This window comes from Danio rerio, chromosome 20 (genome assembly GCF_049306965.1).
Source record: "Danio rerio strain Tuebingen ecotype United States chromosome 20, GRCz12tu, whole genome shotgun sequence".
Lineage (NCBI taxonomy): Eukaryota > Metazoa > Chordata > Actinopteri > Cypriniformes > Danionidae > Danio > Danio rerio.
In genome coordinates, this window is record NC_133195.1 from 22,204,814 (window position 1) to 22,218,645 (window position 13,832).

The 13,832-nt window shown below is 38.3% G+C and overlaps 1 protein-coding gene across 1 annotated transcript; it reads left to right on the forward strand.

Annotated features, from left to right (window-relative positions):
- The first annotated feature begins 4,509 nt into the window (after nt 1-4,509).
- On the forward strand, nt 4,510-12,078 carry LOC141379554 (uncharacterized). The gene is made up of 2 exons (XM_073934076.1): nt 4,510-6,399; nt 6,481-12,078. Exons 1-2 carry the CDS (start codon nt 5,952-5,954, stop codon nt 8,847-8,849), a joined length of 2,817 nt encoding a protein of 938 aa, XP_073790177.1. The 5' UTR covers nt 4,510-5,951; the 3' UTR covers nt 8,850-12,078.
- Nucleotides 12,079-13,832: the final 1,754 nt, after the last annotated feature.

A 13,832-nucleotide genomic window follows, 5' to 3' on the forward strand; every position in this document is an offset into this window, starting at 1 on the left:
ATAAAAGACAACTAAAATAATTGTACAAACATACATTCAAATAAGTAGGCCTAAATAAATAAATAAACAAAGCATTGTTTTAGCCTTAATATAGAGCAATGTGCAGTGTTTGTTATTTTAAAGTGATATGACTAAGACAGTCAATAAATACGGTTTTCTCATTTACAGTTTTAATTTACATTTTTGTTGTTGATCATATATAGACATATATAAATAACTTATATAATATATTTTATAAAATAATTAATAATATTTATAAAACATTATAAATCTCATTTTATGTCCCAATTACTGTACAAAAATAATAAATTATTAACTAAACAATTTATTTATTCAAAGACATTACCAGCGAAACATAGAGAAACAGTCCGGCACATGGTCTAAAGAGCTGGTCTATAAATTGACCTACCTCAAGCAGATCAAAAATTATAGTAAAAATACATTTGCCACAGGATGTAAATTAAGTCCCGCAAATTTATTTTCAATAATATAGTTTCAGTTCAGTTTTCAAAACGTCAATGTTCTTCTTAAAATTATGATAGATTTATTTTTTTTACTTTTTAAACTATTAATGGCTCAGTATTTTTGTGTTTTAATTTTATTTTTAGTCACCTTGCTTATGCGTGTGAACATAACAGCATAAAAAAGATAAAAATCAGTCAAAAGTTATAGCTAATTCATCAAAAGCTATATTAAAATGCATCAGAAATATAAAAAGAAAATACCTCGCTAAAACAGTCTGTCTATATGGGCTATTTTCATTAGTTATTAGTTAACATACTTAAATACTCAGGGTGCTTTCACACCTGTGAATCGATTCAGTTGTTCCGAAACAGAGATTACAATTGTAACATTGTTGCTCTTTGCTCTTGGAGCGGTTCGCTTTCACACTGCAAAGTTTCTAATTGGACCAAAAGAGCTAAAACAAGTCACGTGCGAGTAAACTCTCTTCACATTGGTCAGAGTGTCAGGGTTTATTTTGCAGCGTCCCGCTCAGCTGTCAGGAGAGGTGGTGGTTTGGTTGTGATTGACAGGGTGCGCGCGCGATGTGTCTGAGGAGAGATGCGGTGGGGAGGGGTGAGAAGGGTGGGCGACGTAGCCTATTTGAGGACCGGGAGGGAGACGCGAGATTACCGGGAGATCATCACTCGTTTGCGGGCATCCGGAGACTCGCGAAACTTCCCGCCATACTCATAATTCTCTCTTCATATAGCCGTAAGCCTATTACATATCCATAAAACACTGTGATATAACCGCGCTCGTATCGGATCGCTTTCTCACTGCAATCGCACCGCTCCAGGGTTCGTTTCAATCGAGCCGAGACCACCTCATTCAAGCGATCTCGGTGCGATTACTTTGGCGCGGAACAGAGCGTGATTGCCCTGTTTACATATGCCAAACGAACTGCGCTAACTGGGCAATCGAGATACGTTCCGAAACAAAAGTGTAGGTGTGAAAGCACCCTTAAACAGCCGCTCAGCACCTTGTTACGCTGCAGGCACTCAAAAAAAAAAAAAAAATGCTTCTGTGAAAAAAAATGCCCTAATGCTTCTGTGACAAAGCATTAGGGCAACTGCATTTTATGCATATGGCAAATGAGTGCGACCTGAACGCTCCGTTGTTGAACGCTAAGATGCTATAGTACAATAATAGACTGAGAGCCTTGGTAAAGAGATTTAGGTTTTGTTGATGGAATAAAAATAAATTAGACTTTTTATTACATTTCGATGTGGGTGAATAACTTAAAATACTAGTGTAGACAGATGAAACTAATCATTTCAAAAATAATATCTTACCAATAAATAAAAAATAAGTCAAAATTAAGTATTTTTTTCCCTTTAAACAAGCAAAATAATCTCAATGGCGCAAAATAATTTTTTGTTTGTTTGAAATATGATTTTTCTTTTTTTTTTTACTTGTGCAATTAGCTGATTATTTTGCTTGTTTAACTTAAATTAAACATTCTTTAATCAAAAAAGCTTTTTGATCAAATCATTTATAGATATTTGGACTAAAAACATTTTTTTTCCATTTTTAGATGCAGCCAAACAAATCACGGTCATCCATCTCATCTCAAACACACTTTAGACCAGGGGTCTCAAACTACCAGCCCGCGGGTCATTAATGGCCCTCTTCCTCCCTCCGGCTTGCAACTCATGTCAGAAACATAACGAGATTCGGCCCCCCAAAACACATGTTTTTGAATCACTATATTCCACCCCATTCCCCCACCTATTGAACGTTTAAAGTACTGCACTATATTATACTGTATTTCAGTTTTACTTTCGGGTTTTCTCAGCATGCGGTCGGGAGTAACGCACAACCATATTATTTCTGGGGCTGATTTAAATGTTAAAATAAATGTAAGTGCTTTAATTTTACAAACACTTTTTTTTGTAAATATTCAAAGGTCATTTGATTATTACCAGTTTATACTACCGGTATATTGTATATTCACTTTTTATGGCTTTCACGTTGTGCGGGTGATGTAACAAATATGCTAATTTTGCTAATATTCGATTCAAATGTTCTCATTTAAAATATTTTCCTCATATGCGCTTTAAGATTTCTTATAAAACGATGTACATTTTACTGCTGGTTTAATTGAACATGTAAAACTAAATTTGAATATATACTTACTTTCCCCCTCTTTGTTGAAGTTTTACCAAAAAGAAAGATACTAAGAAGAACAACTGCCAGTAAAGACAGTAAAGGTACACCAACACAATCTCACTGCAATTCGGAACTTTTTGATTTAGTGGCTAATTCCTATAAATTTTTACGATCTAATTCGTACAAATTAGTATGATTTGCTCACCCCCCAATGACATTTGGGGTTAGGGGTAGGGTTAGGTGCCACGCCTCCTTTTTATAATCGCACATTTTCGTATGACTGAACTCGTACGAATTCATATGAATTAGTTACTAAACTGACAAAATGTAAAATACTAACGTTTCCTCATGAGATCAGGCTGGTAAACATCTGGTAAAGCAACAATCAGTTGGGACAGAATAATAACATAAATTATTATTATTATTATTACTATTTATTGTCAAAATGCTAATTTAAACAGCCACAGATATATTTCAGCAGTTGGTTGAAGCAAAAACGTGCTGGTTCGCATTATCACTGGTGACAGGCAATGCTTGAAATATATACATCAGTTGTGTTGCCCTAGATGCATCAATAACGTATCTTTTTTGTGCTTGAATGTTAAAACGGCCCTCCTATGAATTATCAGTCATTGAAATGGCCCCCCACCAATTTGAGTGAGAGGCCTCTGCTTTAGACCTAAGAGTGTCATACAATGAAAATAAAAACAACAAAATTACACATTAACTCTTTAACAGGCATCATAACCACCTGGTTGATCTTTTATCCATAGGTTATCATTATTATTTTAATTGCATATTACTATTTATCAAAGTTATGTCAGTGTATTATTCAATCCAATATGTGCACCTTAAAGGGTTAAGCCATGCTTTCTTCAAGACATATGAAAATATAAAATGTCTTTTTTTCATGTATTTTTGTTTTAAACTGGCATTGTAATGCCTTTGCCAGCGTCCAGTACAAATGAAGCAGCAGCAATCAGCCTAATGTACTCGAGTGTGTCCAGCACACAAAGCCTTCTCACTGAAGCATTAGCTCAGCAATCTCCCAAAGTGAAGCAGCCCTCATTAACATGAACGACCAGTATCCATCATCATCAGGAGGCTTTGTTCTTTCTAGACATTGACACAATAACAAAAAACAGGTGAGGGTGAGCTCTCCTTCAGTCTAACTGTATGATTGATCTGTCTGCTGTCCTAAAAACAGGTTTATTTTGTTGCTGTCCAGCTTTATTCAGAATACAAAATATCTAAAAGTTAGTTTCACTCCATTCGGATCTTGAGGGCATTTAGGACATCATTCATTCATTTTCCTTCAGCTTACTCCCTTTTTTGTCAAGGGTTGCCACAGTGGAATGAACCACCAACTATTCCAGCATACATTTTACACAGTGGACCAGTGCTTGAACCAGTGACCCTCTTGCTATGAGGCGACATCACTACCTACTGCGCCACTACATATTGGGAAAACAGTAAATATATATATATAAGTTTTGCAAGTTGTAAACCGAAATAAAAGTACAAAGACTGCCACCTGGTGGTTCAAAGAGAAAATTCATTGATATTAACTTTTTTAAAATTTGGAGAAGCACTTTAGCAGCATCTAGACCAGCAGCCTGTAAGTACATTTAAGATTTGTTTCAGTTGTTGTGTATGGTTTGAGGACTTGTTTCCAGCTGTTTGTGTAAAGTTGTAGGACATTTAAACTTGCTTTCAGTTGTGTATAATACTAGAAGTTGTTTAGCCACTGTTTCCTTGGTTACTATAAGAGCTTGTGTAGCGAACGCAGACGCGGTTTCGCGTCGTCCGCCTCAGTTTCGGCCCTTGTTTTGACTCGGGAGGCGTGTCCAAACGCCAGGTAACCACTATATAGTGAGCACGCTAGCATTAGTCGGCAGGAGAAGCAATTTAGCAGCATCTAGACCAGCAGCCTGTAAGTACATTTAAGATTTGTTTCAGTTGTTGTGTATGGTTTGAGGACTTGTTTCCAGCTGTTTGTGTAAAGTTGTAGGACATTTAAACTTGCTTTCAGTTGTGTATAATACTAGAAGTTGTTTAGCCACTGTTTCCTTGGTTACTATAAGAGCTTGTGTAGCGAACGCAGACGCGGTTTCGCGTCGTCCGCCTCAGTTTCGGCCCTTGTTTTGACTCGAGAGGCGTGTCCAAACGCCAGGTAACCACTATATAGAGAGCACGCTAGCATTAGTCGGCAGGAGAAGCACTTTAGCAGCATCTAGACCAGCAGCCTGTAAGTACATTTAAGATTTGTTTCAGTTGTTGTGTATGGTTTGAGGACTTGTTTCCAGCTGTTTGTGTAAAGTTGTAGGACATTTAAACTTGCTTTCAGTTGTGTATAATACTAGAAGTTGTTTAGCCACTGTTTCCTTGGTTACTATAAGAGCTTGTGTAGCGAACGCAGACGCGGTTTCGCGTCGTCCGCCTCAGTTTCGGCCCTTGTTTTGACTCGGGAGGCGTGTCCAAACGCCAGGTAACCACTATATAGTGAGCACGCTAGCATTAGTCGGCAGGAGAAGCAATTTAGCAGCATCTAGACCAGCAGCCTGTAAGTACATTTAAGATTTGTTTCAGTTGTTGTGTATGGTTTGAGGACTTGTTTCCAGCTGTTTGTGTAAAGTTGTAGGACATTTAAACTTGCTTTCAGTTGTGTATAATACTAGAAGTTGTTTAGCCACTGTTTCCTTGGTTACTATAAGAGCTTGTGTAGCGAACGCAGACGCGGTTTCGCGTCGTCCGCCTCAGTTTCGGCCCTTGTTTTGACTCGAGAGGCGTGTCCAAACGCCAGGTAACCACTATATAGAGAGCACGCTAGCATTAGTCGGCAGGAGAAGCACTTTAGCAGCATCTAGACCAGCAGCCTGTAAGTACATTTAAGATTTGTTTCAGTTGTTGTGTATGGTTTGAGGACTTGTTTCCAGCTGTTTGTGTAAAGTTGTAGGACATTTAAACTTGCTTTCAGTTGTGTATAATACTAGAAGTTGTTTAGCCACTGTTTCCTTGGTTACTATAAGAGCTTGTGTAGCGAACGCAGACGCGGTTTCGCGTCGTCCGCCTCAGTTTCGGCCCTTGTTTTGACTCGGGAGGCGTGTCCAGCTGAATTCAATCAGCTAGTGCTTTGGGGTTATATAAACAACTAGTTCACCGCGGCAGCGGTCGCGGCAGCCTCGTGTGAAGACCGCCTCGTGTGAAGACCGACGAGGGTACAGACCATCGACTCTACCTGCGCGACTCCACCGAGCAAAGACACCGACAAAGCACTTGAGTACTTTACTGTATTGTTTTACTTTACACTTATTTTTTGTTGTCAGTGCACTTTTATTATGTGTTTTCTAATTCCTGTTGTTACTAACACTCGCAAAACACGGGAGGTACGCTGCAGACGTAATCCTCACAACCTTCGTTCAATACATGTATCTACTATTTCACAACTCTCTCTCTCCGTGGGCCTCTGGAATTGTCAATCAGCTGTTAACAAGGCTGATTTTATTACCTCCATAGCTACATATTCTGACTATAATCTCATGGCTCTAACTGAGACCTGGTTGAGGCCGGAGGACACTGCTACACATGCTACTCTTTCTGCTAATTTCTCTTTTTCCCACACTCCTCGTCAGACAGGGAGAGGGGGTGGGACTGGACTACTAATTTCCAAAGAATGGAAATTTACTCTGATACCGTCCCTGCCAACAATCAGCTCCTTTGAATTCCATGCTGTCACCATTATCCACCCCTTCTACATAAATGTGGTTGTCATCTACCGCCCACCAGGTAAATTAGGTCACTTCCTAGATGAACTGGATGTTCTTCTCTCATCTTTTTCTAATTTTGCCACTCCCTTATTGGTGCTAGGTGACTTCAACATTTACGTTGACAAACCGCAAGCTGCAGACTTTCAGACTTTGCTTGCCTCTTTCGACCTAAAAAGAGCACCTACTTCTGCTACCCACAAATCAGGTAATGAGCTAGACCTTATTTACACACGACACTGCTTCACTGATCAAACAATAGTAACTCCACTACAAATATCTGATCATTTCCTTCTGTCTCTCAACATCCACATTACTCCTGAGCCGCCACACACTCCAACACTGGTTAGCTTTCGCAGAAACCTACGATCTCTCTCACCCAATAGACTATCCACCATTGTTTCAGACTCTCTTCCTCCATCTCGCAAACTCACTGCACTTGATTCGAATAGTGCCACTAATACACTCTGCTCCACACTAGCATCATGTCTAGACCGATTATGTCCTCTTGCATCCAGGCCAGCCCGTGCCAGTCCTCCTGCACCCTGGCTCTCGGATGCTCTCCGTGAGCATCGTTCAAAACTTCGGGCTGCGGAGAGAATTTGGCGGAAAACTAAAAATCCTGCACATCTCTTAACATATCAAACTCTTCTGTCCTCTTTCTCAGCTGAGGTTACTTCTGCAAAGCAGACGTATTACCGTCTGAAAATCAACAATGCCACTAATCCTCGCCTACTTTTTAAAACATTTTCCTCCCTCCTCTATCCTCCTCCTCCACCCGCATCCTCCACACTTACTACTGATGACTTTGCTACATTCTTCTGCACCAAAACTGCAAAAATCAGTGCTCAATTTGCTGCACCTACAACAAACACGCAAGATACAACACCAACACCACACACACTCACCTCTTTTTCTCAGCTCTCTGAGTCTGAGGTGTCCAAACTTGTGCTATCTAGCCATGCAACCACCTGTCCACTCGATCCCATTCCCTCTCATCTCTTGCAAGCCATCTCTCCTGCAGTCATACCAACACTGACTCACATAATTAACACATCGCTTAACTCTGGTTTATTCCCCACTACATTTAAGCAGGCTAGGGTAACCCCACTGCTAAAGAAACCCAACCTGGACCATACGCTACTTGAAAACTACAGACCAGTATCCCTGCTTCCATTCATGGCCAAGATTCTGGAGAAAGTAGTGTTCAATCAAGTCCTGGACTTTCTTACTCAAAACAATCTCATGGACAACAAGCAATCCGGTTTTAAGAAAGGCCACTCAACTGAGACTGCCCTGCTCTCGGTCGTGGAGGATCTCAGACTGGCTAAAGCAGACTCTAAATCATCAGTCCTCATTTTGCTGGACTTGTCAGCTGCTTTTGACACTGTCAACCACCAGATTCTGCTATCTACGCTTGAGTCACTGGGCGTTGCGGGCACTGTTATACAATGGTTCAGATCTTACCTCTCTGACAGGTCATTCAGGGTGTCTTGGAGGGGAGAGGTGTCCAACCTACAGCATCTAAACACTGGGGTACCTCAAGGCTCTGTTCTTGGGCCACTTCTCTTCTCCATCTACACATCATCTCTAGGACCAGTCATCCAGAGACATGGATTCTCCTACCACTGCTATGCTGATGATACCCAGCTATACCTCTCTTTTCATCCTGATGATCCCTCGGTTCCAGCTCGTATCTCAGCCTGCCTGTTGGATATTTCACACTGGATGAAAGATCATCATCTTCAGCTGAACCTCGCAAAAACGGAAATGCTTGTAGTTTCTGCCAACCCGACTCTACACCATAACTTTTCAATCCAGATGGATGGGGCAACCATTACTGCATCCAAAATAGTGAAAAGCCTTGGAGTAACGATTGATGACCAACTAAACTTCTCTGACCACATTTCTAGAACTGCTCGATCGTGCAGATTTGCACTCTATAACATCAGAAAGATCCGACCCTTCTTATCTGAACATGCAGCTCAACTCCTTGTTCAAGCTCTTGTTCTCTCCAAACTGGATTACTGCAACTCTCTACTAGCTGGGCTTCCAGCTAACTCTATCAAGCCTCTTCAACTGCTCCAGAATGCAGCAGCACGAGTTGTCTTCAATGAACCTAAACGAGCACATGTCACTCCGCTGCTAGTCCGTTTGCACTGGATGCCAGTTGCTGCTAGCATCAAATTCAAAACTCTGATGTTTGCCTACAAAGTGACTTTTGGCCTAGCACCTTCTTATCTGCTCTCGCTTCTGCAGATCTATGTGCCCTCCAGAAACTTGCGTTCTGTGAATGAACGTCGCCTCGTGGTTCCATCCCAAAGAGGGAAAAAATCACTTTCGCGAACGCTCACGCTCAATCTGCCCAGTTGGTGGAATGAACTCCCTAACTGCATCAGAACAGCAGAGTCACTCGCTATTTTCAAGAAACGACTAAAAACTCAACTATTTAGTCTCCACTTCACTTCCTAATCTGCAATTGCCTCTGAATATCACACTAACTGTACAAAAAAAAAAAAAACTACTAACACTTCCCTTCTTAGACTTTACAGACCTGAAACTTGCCTTTAGTACTTATTCATTGTTGCTCTTGGTTGTGTAAATTGCTTCCTTGTCCTCATTTGTAAGTCGCTTTGGATAAAAGCGTCTGCTAAATGACTAAATGTAAATGTAAATGTAAAATAGAAACGTGTACAATTACTTTAGTACAAATTGTGATAATAGACATGCACAATATCCAACTTTTCTTTAAAGGAATAATACATTTATGCAGTCATGCACATGTTTCGACAGTTAGGCCCAATCCCAATTCTATTTTTGTATCCCTTTCCCTTCCCCTTGGCCCTTACAACCGAGGGCGAATGGGAAGGGCTTCAAAATTTACCTCTAAGAATTGGGACAGCACTACAGCACCTGCACATGTCATCATATGTCCTCGCTATCTCATGCTTCATATGACATCAGACGATGGCGACTGCTGAAGTTATTCTAGTTGTGGTATTTTTTGGTATTTACCTTCATAACAATCATAACAATCATAACAATCTAATGTGGCAATAAGATTGTAATACTGTGCATTTAACACGATGGCCATACTCATCTATGTAAACACACCAAAAACAACATTAACATTACAGCAGACATAGTAAAAAGCCCATTACCAGCCACTAGACATTACTGACAGGGTATTTGAGTGTCATCAAGTGTCAGAATGTTGTGGGACTGCTGTACAGGATTTATGATTATGGATTATAGTTTGCGTAATTTAGCATTTTTTATTTTAGCTTTAAAAGTTTTTTTGTTTTTTTTTAAGCATGACAGTAAAAACGCTGTTATGAATATTTAAAAACATATGCTTGCGTGTTGTAAAAATTCGTAATAATGACAAAAAAATATGTGGATCTCTTTACTTCCTGGTGCAGTGATTCTGCTGTTGTGGCTGGTGTATTCTGGGAAATTTTCTTACCCCTTGGTTTCGAGTTTGGTGCTGAAAAATCTTCATTCGAAGGGGGGAATTCACTCCTTCCCCTTAGCCCTACGCCTTCAACCTAAAGAGAATTGGGACACCCCTACCCCTTAACGTGAATGTGCAAAATGAGGGGTAGGAGTAAGTGCTAAGGGGTAGAATTGGGATTGTGCCTTAATATGACGGTGATTTGACGCTTTACAAAAGTTGCAGACACCTTTACCAAAATCAAAATGCTTTTGTGATGCAAAATTAATTTAAACTTCCAGTTGTTCTTTACACCGATTAAAAGAAACGGCTACTATAATACTATGACTACTATAAAAAAAAGAAAATACGCTCTAACTGTAAAACTAAATAAATAAAGACCAGTGGTGGAAAGAGTACTCAAAATTAATACTCAAGTAGAAAGTACCATTACTTGGCCAAAATGTAGTATGAGTAAAACAATCTATTGTAAATATAACTAAAAATCTGAGTAAAAAATTGCCATTTTAAAAGTACTCAAGTGTATAGTGAGTAATGCAAAAAAAAATTGCATTTACTTGCAACTTGGCGATTTTGGTCACCATACCTGTAAACAAATATCATCTTCCCATTAATGACATGCAGTCTAAACAGTCTCTGGGCCATTGAGCGTAAAGATTTTAAACTTCTTCTTGAACACTTTTGCCTCCACTAATGCTCAGACAGTTTACTGCATTTATAAAGTGTCCATGTCTCGGGGTTGCTCAGTATGATGCGATCTACTTTTTTATGTGCGATTTCACTGGACTGGAATCACAGAACTTGATTTTGACCACAGGATTTTTCTATTAAGCCAATCACGGTAGACCAAAGATTTATACACTGGATATTGCATGTGGACCCTGAGCATGTGTCAATAGCGCTGCTATATTTGTACAGGGCATCCAACTCAAATTTCATTCAACCGCACAAGTCAAGACTAAAGTCGATCTGATGATGCTGGACTTTAGCGCTGTGTATTGGTCTAGTAACGAACTAACAAAGAAAACAAAGCACAGAGGCAGAACATTTCATAGGTAAAAAAAAAATTTCTTCCATTTATGTATGTACGAACTTTTGTGCAAAACAAGTATTAATGATAATACAGTTTCTTATTACACTGACCATAAGTAGCACCAACTCACACTTAATTCTAGGCTTATGCTAGTTTTGTTAAATAAAATAAGCAAACATTGTAAATAAAGTATGACAACAAGATGCTGTGGTGCAAAATCTTGCATTACTGTCGGCTAAGTGAAGTAACGGCTAGTTACATAGAGTGTATACTGCAGAATGCATACTGTCCTTCTTAAATAATTGAATATTGCAAATGTTATATACCATTTAAATCAAAAAGGTGGATGGGCACATTGAGACGCAGGGATATCGATGGTTCACACAAGTTGTTCGTAAGGGTGATTCAGTCTTAGCGAATCACTCCCTCAAGTATAATAAGAAGTTAAAGATTTTTAAAACTACTTAGTAAATTACAAGTTCTGAGAAAAACTACTCAATTAAAGTAATTTTTAGTATTTGTAATTTGTTACTTTACATCTGTTATGTGGGTCTGTGTTATTTAATTCGTTTACTTATTTGTTGCCGGTTTGTGCTTGTTGCACTCGAGTTATAGGAGGAGTGTTTTTACTCTGCTTATCCAGGATTGGATGATGCCCGTGACGTCACTAGGGATTCCCGTATATAAGGCTGACAGCAATGGCGGCTCAGTCTCTCTCTGTCCTCTCTGTTTTTTTTTTTTTTCTCTTCTCCTTTATGTTTTTTCACTGATTTCATTCTTGTTAAGAAATGTAAAGTGATTGTATTGTATCGTATAAGAAAACTGTATATGCTTGGTGGTGGCTTGCGCTAAGGTGGTCTGGCTGGCGGTGCTCCGCATGCCAGGCGATCGTCCATCTACATGCCACTCCATTTTGTGTTTTGTTTTTGTTAACCTTTTGATTCTTTAGTTTGTAATGTGTTAACTAGTTTGTTTGTTTTGATACTTTGTTTTGTAGCAGGTAGTGGTTTATTTTTCATAGTCACGTTTTGTTATTTATTTAGTTTAGCGAAGGTAAGCAGTAGGAGTTGTAGGTAAGATCTGTCCAATTAAAAACAGTATAGTCAGAGACCTGTTTTCCTTAGCTGCCCTACCTGTGTACTGGATTTTTGTTAATGTTGTTTAATCTATGATTTTGAAAATTAAAGAGTATTGACGGGATGTCAATTTATTAATCCAATCGTCTGTGTCTTTCATATGTTCAGCTCAAAACCTTGAATGTTGTTGTTGTTATTCGAGCCAGTTTTGAGTTTTGGGTTGTAACAACATCACTGATAAAGACTTTTTATTTCTGCATTTGAGTTTGGATTTGAGATTGTCAGTGTATACGAGCACATGTTTGTATAGATATTATCACTTAAACTTTATCTTGTTTAATGTGTCCTTTTTTATATTTAAAATTTTATTTAGCATTTATAAGATATTAAGCAAAACACTAGTAATTTTTGAACTTATTTTGAGCATATTTTTGTTGTTTTCCAGTGAAGCTCCTTTGGGAATATTCTTCTGTATATAAAGCATCATATAAATAAATGCGACTTGACAAAGCGAAGCCACCTTGATGCTGACCATTATAATTGTGTTTATGCAAAGTGGCCGTTTAAGAAAATCAAATTAAACAAGAAACATCAAGTGCAGCTTTCTAGCTCAGAGAAAAGTTAAAGGAGGTTAATAATGTCCCCGTTTGATCCTTCTATTTGGATGAAATGTGATATGATTACAGTTGTTCGGCTGTGAGCAGATCCCACACCATCAGCCACAGTAATATGAGCAGGTTCTGTAGCCAGCATTGTTCTCATCTGAACCCATGACTCTTTCATTTAAGAGCAGGAGCAGACTGATAAGGGCTGAGCAGATCACACAGGCCAAGGTGAACAAGGACGCTGTCTGGACATTTACTCCACTTACACCGGGCAGACAAAATGCTAAATCATGAGGATATGCACACCAATACACTGATAATTCACACAAAAAAATCCAGCTTTTGGAAATGACACACAAACCAGCCTCATGTTAATAAATCATGTTATCCTACTGTTGTGATATAATATGAGCCTTTAACAGTGCTCAACATATATGAGCACACCCCTCACAAATCTCTCATTGAAATGAATATCTTCTATAGGAAGCTTTACAATATTATATTTGTGCATATACATTAGAATATTCAGTGCTAAAGCCAAAACCGAAGCTAATCTAACGGTTCAAAATTAGTACACCCAAATGCATATGTTAAGTAAATATATTAAGTATTTTTTAGCAAAATTCAAAAGAAACTAAAAATGTATAATGAAAAATGTATAATTCTTTTTCTAAAAATGTTTGGTGACTAAAATATAATTTTAATAAATATATTACTTTAATAGATCTGTTTTGTTCAAATGCACCAAAATATATTACTTATGTTGACTGAGAAATGAATAAAAATATTCATTTTTAAAATGGGTGTGTACTGTATTGCTATACTGTACTGTCAGCTGATACTGTATGATCCTTTCAAGATTCATATTTCAGCTCAATCACTGCCATTTGAAAATTGTTGACCAAGTGGATATAATTCATATTCATTTATATGATCTCTTTCGAACATTTTAGTATGATTAGCTCATCCCTCAATGAGGGGTAAGGAGAGGGGTTTAATAGAATTAAATTGTACGAATTAACCACTTTTCTGGCAATACATCAAATAGTTATCACCTTTAATTTCAACTTTTGATTTATATAAAACATAAAGCGTTTTCTTACACCACACAGATCAGCTTTTTAACAGAACTAAATTCAAATTTCACTGCCATACACAGTATGATTTGATGTGAAATCCTAACACAATCACTCGTGTGACCTTAAAAATAATAACAACAATAACATATTATTATTATTATTATTATTATAAGTATAAGAATCTAAATTATGGAAAAACAGAAGTTAT

Coding starts and splice junctions, on each gene's coding strand:
- LOC141379554 (XM_073934076.1), top strand. CDS start 5,952: ATGTGTTTTCTAATTCCTGTTGTTACTAACACTCGCAAAACACGGGAG. Junction 6,400..6,480: donor TGTCATCTACCGCCCACCAG/GTAAATTAGGTC, acceptor TATTGGTGCTAG/GTGACTTCAACATTTACGTT.